The sequence below is a fragment of the Nerophis lumbriciformis genome, linkage group LG37, assembly GCF_033978685.3.
Source record: "Nerophis lumbriciformis linkage group LG37, RoL_Nlum_v2.1, whole genome shotgun sequence".
Taxonomy (NCBI): Eukaryota; Metazoa; Chordata; class Actinopteri; order Syngnathiformes; family Syngnathidae; genus Nerophis; species Nerophis lumbriciformis.
In genome coordinates this window covers 14,625,351-14,638,758 of record NC_084584.2, presented here as the reverse complement: position 1 = coordinate 14,638,758, position 13,408 = coordinate 14,625,351, and the positions used below count along the sequence as shown (strand labels likewise).

Here is a 13,408-nt window from a genome sequence, read left to right as displayed (position 1 = left end):
TGAAGCATGTTTAATATAAACAGTGTGCTTTATAACAATTAAGGAGGTTTGTGTCATGTTTGTCCTCCTACAGAAACCATATTAAAAAAAAAAAAAAAAAAATGTTTTTCCCCTCATCTTTTTCCATTTTTCATACATTTTTGAAAAAGCTCCAGAGAGCCACTAGGGCGGCGCTAAAGAACCGCATGCGGCTCTCGAGCCGCTGGTGGCCGACCCCTGGTCTAAGGGAATATGTCATTCAACCTTAAACATCCATTAAAATTATTCACATTAAACACACCAAAATTTGAGATTATACTTTTCTGGCCTTGGGACAAATTCCTACATAACTTAAGACTCAATATCCCTCTTCAAATAAAGACTCAAAACCATACTTGCCAACCTTGAGACCTCCGATTTCGGGAGGTAGGGGGGTGGGGGCGTGGTCAGGGGTGGAACAGGGGCGTGGTTGAGGGCGGGGGCGTGGTTAAGAGGGGAGGAGTATATTGACAGCTAGAATTCACCAAGTCAAGTATTTCATACATACATACATACATACATACATACATACATATATATATATATATATATATATATATATATATATATATATCTACATCCTGAAAATATGCAAACAAAACTGTGTTTAGATAATTGATACTTCAAACTTGCATAAATAAATTTTAAGGAATATAACATAACTTGGCTTCTGAGAGCTTCAAAATGTAATGAATAAAATGCTAAAGTTGTTGATAAACAAGCAATTATTTTAATAATTAAATATGGTCATTTTAAATGAATTATGATAATTTAAAATTAATTATTTCAAATATGTTTATTTTAATGTATAATTCTATGGCTGGATGTAATAAGGAGTCAGAAAAAATACAAATAAAAATACAATTAATTTTGACGTGTTTAGCAAAATATAGTAAACTTTTTTTTTTCTTTCTTTTTTTTTTAATGAATAAATATATTTATTTTTAGGTAAGATAAACATAATAATACAATGTATCTCTAGTCTGGATGATTTAGTTCTTGTCACCCTGTTGTCCGCCCGTCATAAAGAAAAGGCTGTCCTCACTCAGGTCCGCATGGAGCTGGAGGGGGCGTGGCCTCCAGCTCCGGCTGAAAATCGGGAGATTTTCGGGAGAATATTTGTCCCGGGAGGTTTTCGGGAGAGGCACTGAATTTCGGGAGTCTCCCGGAAAATTCGTGAGGGTTGGCAAGTATGCTCAAAACACACCTATTCCTGACTGCTTATTCATTGTAATCATCTTTTCTTCTCTATCTTTGTTGTTGTTATTATTGTTGTTTTTATCCAATTTGATTTTATTGTTTTGATTTTGTACAGTGTCCAGAAAGGCGCCTTATAAGTAAAATGTATTATTATTATTATTATAACCTTTATGATCATGTACACCAGTGCTTCTGTTATTTCCCGTCATGACACCCCTGAAATTACTATTGATAACTTATTATTTGTGTTAGTCTTTATATTTGCCGCTGGCAACTTGCTTTTTTTATTCCACACAAACTTTATCTCTTCTCCTCCATTGGCTTGTTGCACACGTGTTCTTGTGTACTTACTACTACTACTGGGTAAAACAAGGCGATGAGAGTAATGTTGCCACCTAGCTGCAGGCTTGTGTAATGTTCCAACATGACTACTAAAGGGTAGACACAAATATTAAAAATCTACACCTCAACCCTATTTGAGAAACACTGATGTACAAAACACAGACGTCAACACGCATACACAGTTTGGGTAAAGTCATATTTAATTAAAAAAAATGACCATAAACATTTATTAAAATCTAATAAAATTACAGGTCTTCGCCTACTTCCTTCCTAGCGGGCCAGAGTCGAGGGGCGTCAGGACAAAGTCAATAATATATGCAATAAATATCACCGTTGTCGACGCTCCAATCACTTTGCTTATTCCTTACCTTCTTGAACGCCTCACACTCTTGTCACAGTGAAGCAGATAGAGTGTATATTTATTTACACACGGGACGCACACATTGGACAGCAGAGAAGAAGACTGAAGAGCGGTGCGGCTTGTTGATCATCGGATTTCAAAATAAAGTACATCAGGTTGCCGCGTCGGTTTGCGACAAGCGCGCAGCTAAAAAGACTAAATTAAGAATGTGCGAATGTATTTTCTTTTCTCCTGGTCGTCACACCACTGATAAAACCAAATGAGCCATTTTTAAAAGGTCATCTTTTTGTCGTTCTCTTAATTAAAATGAAAAAAAAAAGCCAATTTAAAAACAGGCTCTTGTGTCCTTATCCACACTGACGGACTTATTTTAAATACTTTTTTTTAAAAAGTCAGCTATTTTCCCACTGACCACCTAAAAGTTCACATGTTTAGTTGGTCAATGAAATGAACAAGAGGGATACTTTCGCTCTTATCGGCGGGAGAATCTGTTCTTGAAAGCTTTGATAGTTTTGGCCATCATGGGGGCGATTTCTGCACACACAAAATCAATAAAATAATAAATAACCCGGAGACAGTCAGCTCAGGTCTGAGGACGCATTCTTACTTTTGATCTGTGGCTTTTCCCGAGAGGTGTGCCCTCCACCTGTAGCTCCGCCTCCACCTGCGCTTGGCGCCGAGGAGCGGGATGAGCTGGGTGAGGGGGTGAGGAGGGAGGTGGAGGATTGGCTGGAATAGTCGCTTGTGGCCGGTCGTATTCTGAAAGAGATCAAGCGTTAAAAAAAAAGACATAACTGGGTCAAAATCTTGGAACCGGCGCTGACTTGATGGGCGTCGACGCGGCGGTGGATGCTGCGGAAGAACCGTTGGTGGTGCCAAACTTTTCCTGCCGGCGCCGGACGTCTCGCGGCGGCTTGGCGGCGGAGTTCACAAACGCAATCTTGACTTGTCGCCCTGCAGGCAAAGAGACGAGCAGACTTTTGAGACTTCGTCGACATTGAGCAGACTAGGAAAATACTTTTGTAAAGAGGGAAATTACTTCTAAAACCCCACAAACACACAAACAAAAAAAAGGTTATTCAATTAAAAAAAAAAAGATTTGCGAATATAAAAACGATTTTCTTCAATTAAATAAATAATACAAATAATTTGGCAAGTAAATAACATGAATTAAAAAAATATTTAAAAAACTATTCCCAAGTATAAAAAACATTTTTTTCAATTGAACAAACAATTCACAAGTATAAAAAACATTTTCTGCAAGTAAAAACAATATTCAAAAGTATAAAAACAATTCTCTGCAGGTAAATAAACAAATCGCAAATATAAAAAAATACTTTCTTCAATTAAAAAAACAATTTGAAGTGAATTATATTTATATAGCGCTTTTTTCTCTAGAGACTCATAGCGTTTTATATAGTGAAACCCATTCTCTACATCAGGGTGCCCCACACTACGGCCCGCCAGCGTCCAAAATCCGGCCCGGGAAGTCCCAAGTTAGGAAAAAAAAAAAAAAAAATATATATATATATTTTTAAATTATTTCCAAACCTTTCTAATCCATTTTCTACTGCTTGTTACTCTCGGTGTCTCCTAGCCGCTCAGGCAAATCATGTTGTCTAAAAATGCATTTTCCCATCAATAACATCGCGCTGCGGCCCCTCTGGAGTCAAAAAGTTTGGGGATCCCTGCTTTACATCTTTAAGCTACAATTAAACCAGTGTGGGTGGCACAGGGAGCAGTTGGGTTAAGTGTCTTGTCGAACGACACAACAGCATTAATGAGGAAGGCGACAGCGGGAATCAAACCTGCAACCCTCAAGTTGTTGGCATGGCCGCTCTACAAAGCGAGCAACGCCACCCCTAAAATATAAGTATGAAAACTATTTTCTTTAATTAGAAAAACGATTCGCAAATCAAGTATAACATTTCTTTCTTCAATTAAATAAACAATTTGCAAGTACAAAAAACATTTTCCTCAATTAAAAAAAAACTATTTGGAAGTATAAAAACAATTTTTGGTACGTAAATAAACGATTCACAAACAATTCGCAAGTAAAAAAACAATTGCCTTCAATAAAAAAAAAAAGATTCGTAAGTATTACAAAACAATTTTTGGCAAATACATAAACAAATCGAAAGTAACAAAACAATTTTCTTCAATTAAAAAAAAAAAGATTTTCAAGTATGAAAACAATTTTCTTCAATAAATGATTTGCAAGTACAAAACAAAAATGTTCTTCAAATAAAAAATTGATTCGCAACTACGAAAGCAATTGTATTACATAAAAACATGATTCGAAAGTATTAAAACAATTTTCGGCAAGTAAAAAAATAAATTTGCAAGTTTAAAAAACAATATTCTTCAATTAAATAAAGGATACAAAAAACATTTCTATTAAAAAAATGCAAGTATAATCATTTTCTTCAATATAAAAAATAATAAGTATAAAAATAGTAAGTATAAAAATAATTTTCAGAAAGTAAATAAACGATTTGCAAATAAAAAATGTTTTTCTACAATTATAAAAACGATCCGCAAGTACAAACAATTGTCTTCAATAAAAAAAAAAAAAGATTCTCAAGTATTACATAACAATTTTTGGCAAGTAGATAAACAAATCGCAAGTAAAAAATGTTTTTTCTTCAAATAAAAAAAAAGATTTGCAAGTATAAAAAATACTTTCTTCATTAAATAAACAATTTGCTAATACAAAAAAAATTTTCTTCAATTTAAAAATTGATTCGCAAGTATAAAAACAATTGTCTTCAATAAAAACACGATTAGAAAGCATGAAAACAATTTTTAGCAAGTAAAAAAAGCTAATTGCAAATGTAAAAAACATTTTCTTCAATTAAAAAAGTCGATTCGCAAGTATAAGAATGTTTTCTTCAATTAAAAAAACAAACCACAAGTATAAAAACAATTTTCTTCAATATAAAAAACTATTTGCAAGTATAAAAATAATTTTTGACAAGTAAATAAATGATTTGCAAGTACAAAAAACATTTTCTCCAAAAACAAAAGGATAACCAATTGTCTTCAATAAAAAAACGATTCGCAAGTATACAAGTATTACAAAACTATTTTTGGCAAGTACATAAACAAGTAACAAAACAATTTTCTTCAATTTAAAAAAGAAAAATTGTAAGTATAAAAAATATTTTCTTTAATAAAAAAAACGATTTGCAAGTATACAAATAATTTTCTTAATTTAAATAAACAATTCGCAAGTATAAAAAAAATTGTCTTCAATAGAAACACGGTTAGAAAGCATGAAAAAAATGTTCAGCAAGTTAAAAAAGCAAATTGCAAATATAAAAAAAAAAATGTTCATAAAAAAAAAAAAAAGATTTACAAGTACCGGTATAAAAACAATTTTCTTCAATTAAAAAAATCAATTCACAAGTACCAAAAAAAATGTTCAGCAAGTAAAACAATTCGCAAGTTTATAAGCCATTTTTTCCGGGTAAAAAAGCGATTCGCAAGAATAAAAACAATTTTCGGCAAGTAAATAAACAGTTCGCATGTACAAAAACAATCTTCAATTAAAAAAACGATCTACAAGTATAAAAACATTATTTTTCAAGTTAAAACTTTTGTCAGCAATTTCTGGCAATAACTTCTGTCCGCCATTTTACTCCCGACCCTGCTTCTTCTTCTTTGTTTTTTTTGGCGGATGGCACCATACGCAAATAACAGCAGCTCTGACGGCCTTAAATGGACTCGGCAGCACCACCTGTCGTGAATTACGGGTCCTCTGAGTGCAAGTGTGTGGAATATTACTGCCAAAAGTTTTATATTGTTTAATGATTGCGAATCGTTTTTTTAATTTAAGAATTTTTTTAAGTTTTTTTTACTTACGAATCGTTGCATGAGTAAAAACCTTTTTATGTGTTTGCGGAGGTTTGGCAGTAACTTCGCGCCGTACCTTTGGGCTTGTTGGCGTGCGCCGAGCTGATGTTTTGGGTCAGCCTCCTCAGCCGCGCTTCTCGCTCGTCGTGCAGCCGCAGGTACAATTCCCGCCAAGACTCGTACTCCTGCGGCGTCTCCCGCTTAAAGTCCCGCTGGCAGTGGCGCATCCACAGCTCGTCCGATTCCTCCGTGAACCACTGAAAGACAACAGAGGCCTTTTCTAGCGTCTCCTGCGGATCTCACCTGCGCGTCTCTCCACGGACTTCACCTGGTTGCTCTGCTCGATGCGGTACAGCTGCTCCGGAGTGCAGCGCTCCAGGACCGGTTGCAGGATGGTGAAGGGCACCCCTCCCACCTCCGCGATGGCTGAAACGGCAGCAAAGGGTCACACTCTTCACCGGGAAATGGGAAATAAGGCACATAAGGCCATTCATGCTGCACTGGACTCGAGTTTGATTCCCATTTCGTCCCTGAGCTGACCACCGAGCTTATTCTGCTCTTTTACTGCAATTTCTTGGACTTTTGAGCAAACAAAGCATTTTATGATTTTTATACTACCGCCTTGGGTCATGTGGCACATTCATAAAAGCGCTAACACTAGCCAATACATTTTTTTGTGATAAAGTGATTGGAGCACATACTTGTTGGTCACAAAAAACATTCATGAAGTTTGGTTCTTTTTTGAATTTATTATGGGTCTACTGAAACCTAAAATCATCAGCCCGGAGGTTGGGTCTTGGGCGCAGTTGGGTGTTCCAACAGGACAATGACCCCAAACTAGGGGTGTAACGGTACACAAAAATGTCGGTTCGGTACGTACCTCGGTTTAGAGGTCACGGTTCGGTTCATTTTCGGTACAGTAAGAAAACAACAAAAAATACATTTCTGGGTTATTTATTTACCAAATTTGCAAAATCTTCCACCAAAAATATTTTTCTTAGTGGAATATTTGATGTGAAGTAATGGGAACCTTGGATAGGTCAATAATTCATAATAGCATTGATTTTGATTCAATATTATGTTTTGAGCAATGACAGTTTGAAAGAAAAAACAAAAAACACCTTTGTTTTATTAGTCAACATTGCAACTTTTTCTAAATTACATTTCACCTTTAAGCTTTTTTATTTCACTTTTGTTATGTTTTTGTTTATTTAGAATGTGCCGTGGGCCTTTAAAACATTAGCTGTGGGACGCAAATGGCCTCCGGGGCACACTTTTGACACCCCTGCTATAGATAATAAAAAATTTAATCTGATAAATCCATGGATAAAAAGCAGAGCCTGGCGACGCATGCGCGTTTATCATAACTCTCTCTCTCTCTCTGTCTCTGCTCCTCCCTCACCAATGCTGCTGCTCGCACAAATTGTTTTGTTTTTAACCCTTTCTTAACCCTGAACGTACATTGAAAATACGGCTACCACCAAATCCCCCCCCACCCCCTCCGTGCGTCGGTTGAGGTGGGGGGTGTATATTGCAGCCCGGAAGAGTTAGGGCTGCATGGGATTCTGGGTATTTGTTTTGTTGTGTTTATGTTGTGTTACTGTGCGGATGTTCTCCCAAAATGTGTTTGTCATTCTTGTTTGGTGTGGGTTCACAGTGTGGCACATATTTCTAACAGTGTTAAAGTTATTTATACGAGCACCGTCAGTGTGACCTGTATCGCTGTTGGCCAAGTATGCATGGCATTCACATGAAGCCGCACATATTATGTGACTGGGCCAGCATTCGCTGGACAGGGTGAAAAGCGGACGTGACGATTTTGTGGGAGGGGCACTGAAATTTGAGAGTCTCCCGGGAGGGTTGGCAAGTATGAGAATTAGCGGTGAATGCGGTGTTACCGCGGCACCGCCGCTGAATATCATCTGCGGGCCAGCTCTAATGTTAATTTGATATCGCCTCAAGGGCCAAGTGAAATTACACGGCGGGCCAGAGTTTGACACGCATGCTTTAGAGCACTGCTGTAACTTACTGGCACTAAACCTGCAGAAAATAGTTCTTCTCAAGTTTCCCTATGTTTACGGTACATTTTCACACTTTGCACTATTTTATTACACTTTAATATGCATTTCATACATATTCTTTATTGTTGCACCTTCATTTTAAGAGCTTATTGTTAAGTTTTCCTAGATGGCGCCGCTGTAGTGGCTGCTGTTGGCAGGAGCTCTGTGCTCTTGTCTCATCCTTTTGTGTTTCCCTCTTGTTTTCACATGTTTTTTTATATTTATTATTATTTTTTTTTGCCTTTTGGTTGGGCACCCTTTGGGACTGTGTGACAAGGGGTGGCACTTTTGTGACTTCTGCGGTGCTTTTTTGTGAACTTCTGGATCTGCCTCCCAGGAGCCTTTTGGCCATGGAGACCAGCTGCTGGGTCTCTGCCACACCAGAGTCCGTTTGGAGAGACTGGAGGAGATGTGGATGTAGAGACAGGGCAGCGGAGCTGGCGCTGAGTGCCGGGACGGACGGGCTTCACAGTGTCTTGGCTGAATGAGCAGGTATGGGACACTTCGGTCTCAGACGCATCCATGCGTCTCGCTCATCCATGCAAACTGGACACTGGCCGAGAGTTGGTGGAGTTGACTCTCTTGGTTGCTTTGTTGGGTCTGCTCCTGTCTCTGGCCATGCTCCCCCCCACCCCAGCAGACGATGGCGTGGAACACCGCAGAGGCCACCACAGTGTTTTTTTTGTTGTTGTTGTTTTACTTTTGTGCCTGTGTGTAGAAGTGACTGGTTGCATCAGCTCTGCTCTTTTAATGTCTTTAATGTCCTTTTTGTTCTTTGATGTTTCCCTCTTACGCACGTGGGTGCTAGGATGACAGGGGACGCAAAACAATAACAGTGCAATACTTTTTCATAACATGGTCACTACTGCCTAGTTTCTCTTGTTATATTCTTATTTTACTGTTAAATTTTCATTCTCATTGTTGCTTTTTATTTGTATTCTTATTGTAATATTTTTCTATTTTGTTTCCATTTATACCCCCATTATTTACTTTTTAAATTCAATCTCAATTCTGTACACTGCTGCTGGAATTTTAATTTTCCTGAGGGAACTCTCCTGAAGGAATCAATAAAGTACTATCTATCTATCTATGTTTTTGTGTGCTATGGCTAAGAGGTTTTTTTTTTCTTCCTTGGCCTCAGTCTGGACCCCCTTTCCAGGGGCCCAGGCATAGACTGAATTTTTTTTTTCTCACCCCGCCTCCTTACTCCCTGTTTCTCACCATTTTTGTAAGGGGCACCGGAAATTGGCAGACCCGTCAGCGATCCTGTTCTGTCTCCCTGTAATGTTTGTCCGCTCTTGAATGGGATTGTGCTGAAAATGTTCATTTCCCCTCAGGGATTATTAAAGTATTTCAGATTCTGATTCTGATTTTCAATGTGATTTTACTATTTTTTGTTTTTCATGCTTGTCTTGACAGTTCCTTTCCTTTCTGCTTGATATCTGAGGGGATTATAATCTGAGGAAGGTTATAGTCATCCATTTTCTACCGCTTTTTGGAATTTTACCTATCGATCACGGTCATAATGAGAGACAAGAAGACAAAAGTTCGTTTTTTTTCGCTTTCTAACATATACAAAATCGTCTCCTTCTTGGTGGCTCGCAATGCAGCTAATGGAATCAATCAATTCTGCCTCTCTCACTTTAAAAACGCATCCAAAAACTGTCAACAATACTTCATCTACGTTCCGTAACCTGTATAATAACCATGATCAATATTATAGTGAGTCAGTGATGGACAGTTAGTTGTCCGTTTGGTCCAAATGGCCGGGTACGTTTTTTTCAACTTGACTTTGGGCAAGCACTATAGCCCCCCTAGAGCAAGCCTGGGCAATTATTTTGACTTGGGGGCCAAATTTAGATAAGAAAACGTGTCTGGGGGCCATATATCTATTTTTAGGAACACTAATACAAAACTTCAAAATAATGTCTGATTGAATGCTAAAAACGTTATGACAGACCGCCTGAAAAAATGGAATGGAATTGTAAATGTTTTGACTGAATGAGACATCTAGAATGTACCGTATTTTTTGGAGTATAAGTCGAACCGGAGTATAAGTCGCACCTGCCAAAAATGCATAATAAAAAAGGAAAAAAACATATATAAATCGCACTGGAGCCAAACTATGAAAAAAAACTGCGACTTATAGTCCGAAAATTACGGTACATGAAAATAAAGAATGTGGGATTTAAAATATTAACTATGAAGGATAAAACACTGAAAATTGACAACATATGAACGTCACACCCCCTTTCCATCCACATATTTTACAATCAAGCTAAACGCAACACAAATGCAACACAAACAGCGAAATATGAACGCGAAGGGTAAAAAAAAACCCCACCTACAATCTGAAATATCTGATATATCACTAAGCTTTAGAACTTTGTCGTAAAAAACTCTTATCGCGTCTGTCCCTGAAAAATGTATTTCAGGCTGGCCGCTCTGGAAACACTCTGTGGAAACGCTCCCCACCCATGCTTGGTGCCTCGTCTGAGCTGCTGTGACTTAGATTACCATAATAACTAATTAGATTACCATAGTAACTGATTAGATGACCATTGTAACTAGTATATCATGCAAAAGCGCAGATTCCAACCATTGAAATACTTTGTATAGTTCAAGACTTACGGTCATTTAAAGACATCACTGCACATCATAATGGCAGTTACAGTTTCCATCTTAAAGATCTAAAACATTTTTATTTGGGAATGTCCGGCGGGCCAGATTGAAAAGCTTAACGGGCCGCATGCGGCCCCCGGGCCTTAATTTGCCCAGGTCTGCCCTAGAGGGTCGCCAACATTTTTTCCCCCAGCTGTGGTCTGTATGGGCTTGGGCTGCAGCGGTACTTAGTAGTAATACACTTTCCCACCACTTGTATTGACGACCTGTAAGGACAATATTAAACAAACAGAAGAAGTTATATTCATAGAAAAGTTTCTTAAGCGCAAAAAGTATGACTAAACCTGTATTTTCATTCTGCACTTTAATGTCATTGACAGTTTTGTTAAGAACCATATTCATTATTAAATTACCGGTGGTTTATTTTAGGTGACCGGAATGCCATTTGTTTACAACTGAATGGAATGCTAACGTGGGGAATTTACACTTCAACGACTGTCATTTGCTTTGACAGTAAGATTGCTCGTTTGCATCAAAACAGTTGTTTTTCCTCACTATGACAGGGCGAAACCATCCTTGCCCAGGCACACCTTCCTGGTTTTGGAGTACAAATATTTGGGTTTTGGCACCAGCCGCTAGACTAGATCTGACCAATCTAAGTCTATGAGCACAAACTGATGAAGCCTGCTCAGATGGGAGGCGAAACATCTTCTAAGACTAACCAAACAGTCCAGTTGCGAACGATTGAATTCAGTGTTAATATTTTTGTGGGCCCCTCTGTAAGTGGAAAAGTTGGGCCCCGAGGTTAAAAAGGTTAATAACTAGAGATGTCCGATAATATCGGACTGCCGATATTATCGGCCGATAAATGCTTTCAAATGTAATATCGGAAATTATCGGTATCAAAAAGTACAATTTATGACTTTTTAAAATGCCTCTGTATGGAGTGATACACGGACGTAGGGAGAAGTACAGAGCAGTTGCGTCTCCCAGTCATACTTGCCAAACCTCACAATTTTCCCGGGATTCTCCCGAATTTCTACCGATTTCCACCAAGACAACAATATTGGGGGCGTGCCTTAAAGGCACTGCCTTTGCGTGCCGGCCCAATCACATAATATCTACGGCTTCTCACACACACAAGTGAATGCAAGCATACTTGGTCAACAGCCATACAGGTCACACTGAGGGTGTCCGTATAAACAACTTTAACACTGTTACAAATATGCGCCACACTGTGAACCCACACCAAACAAAAATGGCAAACACATTTTGGGAGAACATCCACACCGTAACACAATATAAACACAACAGAACAAATACCCAGAATCCCTTGCAGCACTAACTCTTCCGGGACTCTACAATATACACCCCCCACCCACCTCACCCCCACCCCCCTCAACCTCCTCATGCTCTCTCAGGGAGAGCATGTCCCAAATTCCAAGCTGCTGTTTTGAGACATGTTAAAAAAAATAATGCACTTTGTGACTTCAATAATAAATATGGCAGTGCCATGTTGGCATTTTTTTCCATAACTTGAGTTGATTTATTTTGGAAAACCTTGTTGCGTTGTTTAATGCATCCAGCGGGGCATCACAACAAAATTAGGCATAATAATGTGTTAATTCCACGACTGTATGTATCGGTATCGGTTGATATCGGAATCGGTAATTAAGAGTTGGACAATATCGGATATCGGCAAAAAAGCCATTATCGGACATCTCTATTAATAACCCCTGGTGTAAGGAAATGTTTGAGATTAAAAATCATAATATGACCCCTTTAAGGTGCAAAATGGGCTCAGGCACGTTATAATTGGCCAAGTGTTGAGTACCTGCTAAGGGACTTGTTTAGCTTCGATGCTAACACAAGGTCACACTCACAATCGATGTTGTTCTGCAGCACTCGTATGCACTGCTCAAACAGCGTCATCATCCTGGGCAAGTAGGCGGTCTTGGACCCCGAGTAGACCACCATCTTGGAGTTGAAACGCTTCCCCGTGAAACCGGAGTCCTCTTCGTCGTTGAAGACGGGACCTGAGCGGGGAAAAGAAGCGACCAAATCAACACCGGAGTGTGGGCCGACATTTCAGACTGTGGGAACGTACAACAAAACAAATACACATTTAAAGAACACACTTCCTCACCAGGCGACATGAAGAGGCGGCCAAAACAGGAAACGATTGCGACACACAGCCGAGAGGCCCGTGCTGCACTCTTACCTTTCCGTCTCTGAGGGGACAGCGGAGTGATGTCGATCGAGGGCAGAGGTCTGTAGTTGGGTTGGATGTCCGGCAGAGGGATTTCGGGAAGTGACGGAAGAGGTTCCACCACCTGCACAGAGCAACGATTTGCACTTCAATGACAGATGAACTGGACAAACTCTTCTAGAGCACGGGTGTCAAACTCAAGGCCCAGAGGCTCATCATCTCATTTTATCTGGTCTGTTACATCATTTTATGTGCCCAACATGTACAAACCCCGTTTCCATATGAGTTGGGAAATTGTATTAGATGTAAATATAAACGGAATACAATGATTTGCAAATCCTTTTCAACCCATATTCAATTGAATGCACTACAAAGACAACATATTTGATGTTCAAACTCATAAACTTTATTTGTATTTTTTTGCAAATAATAATTAACTTAGAATTTCATGGCTGCAACACGTGCCAAAGTAGTTGGGAAAGGGCATGTTCACCACTGTGTTACATGGCCTTTCCTTTTAACAACACTCAGTAAACGTTTGGGAACTGAGGAGACCAATTTTTGAATCTTTTAAGGTGGAATTCTTTCCCATTCTTGTTTGATGTACAGCTTAAGTTGTTCAACAGTCGGGGGGTCTCCGTTGTGGTATTTTAGGCTTCATAATGACCCACACATTTTCAATGGGGGACAGGTCTGGACTACAGGCAGGCCAGTCTAGTACCCGCACTCTTTTACTATGAA

The 13,408-nt window shown here is 38.8% G+C and overlaps 1 protein-coding gene across 2 annotated transcripts in view; it reads right to left on the bottom strand.

Annotated features, from left to right (window-relative positions):
* Window positions 1-1,742: 1,742 nt before the first annotated feature.
* Window positions 1,743-13,408, bottom strand: part of eloa (elongin A) — a 69,819-nt gene continuing 58,153 nt past the window's right edge. For both annotated transcript variants that reach the window (XM_061931335.2, XM_061931333.1), the window contains exons 6-12: window positions 12,680-12,791; window positions 12,342-12,494; window positions 6,105-6,202; window positions 5,853-6,033; window positions 2,746-2,875; window positions 2,529-2,680; window positions 1,743-2,455 (exon numbers count right to left, since the gene is read on the bottom strand). In XM_061931335.2, coding sequence (XP_061787319.1) covers window positions 2,394-2,455; window positions 2,529-2,680; window positions 2,746-2,875; window positions 5,853-6,033; window positions 6,105-6,202; window positions 12,342-12,494; window positions 12,680-12,791 — 888 coding nt within the window. In that variant the 3' untranslated portion in view covers window positions 1,743-2,393. The remainder of the gene's footprint in view (window positions 2,456-2,528; window positions 2,681-2,745; window positions 2,876-5,852; window positions 6,034-6,104; window positions 6,203-12,341; window positions 12,495-12,679; window positions 12,792-13,408) is intronic.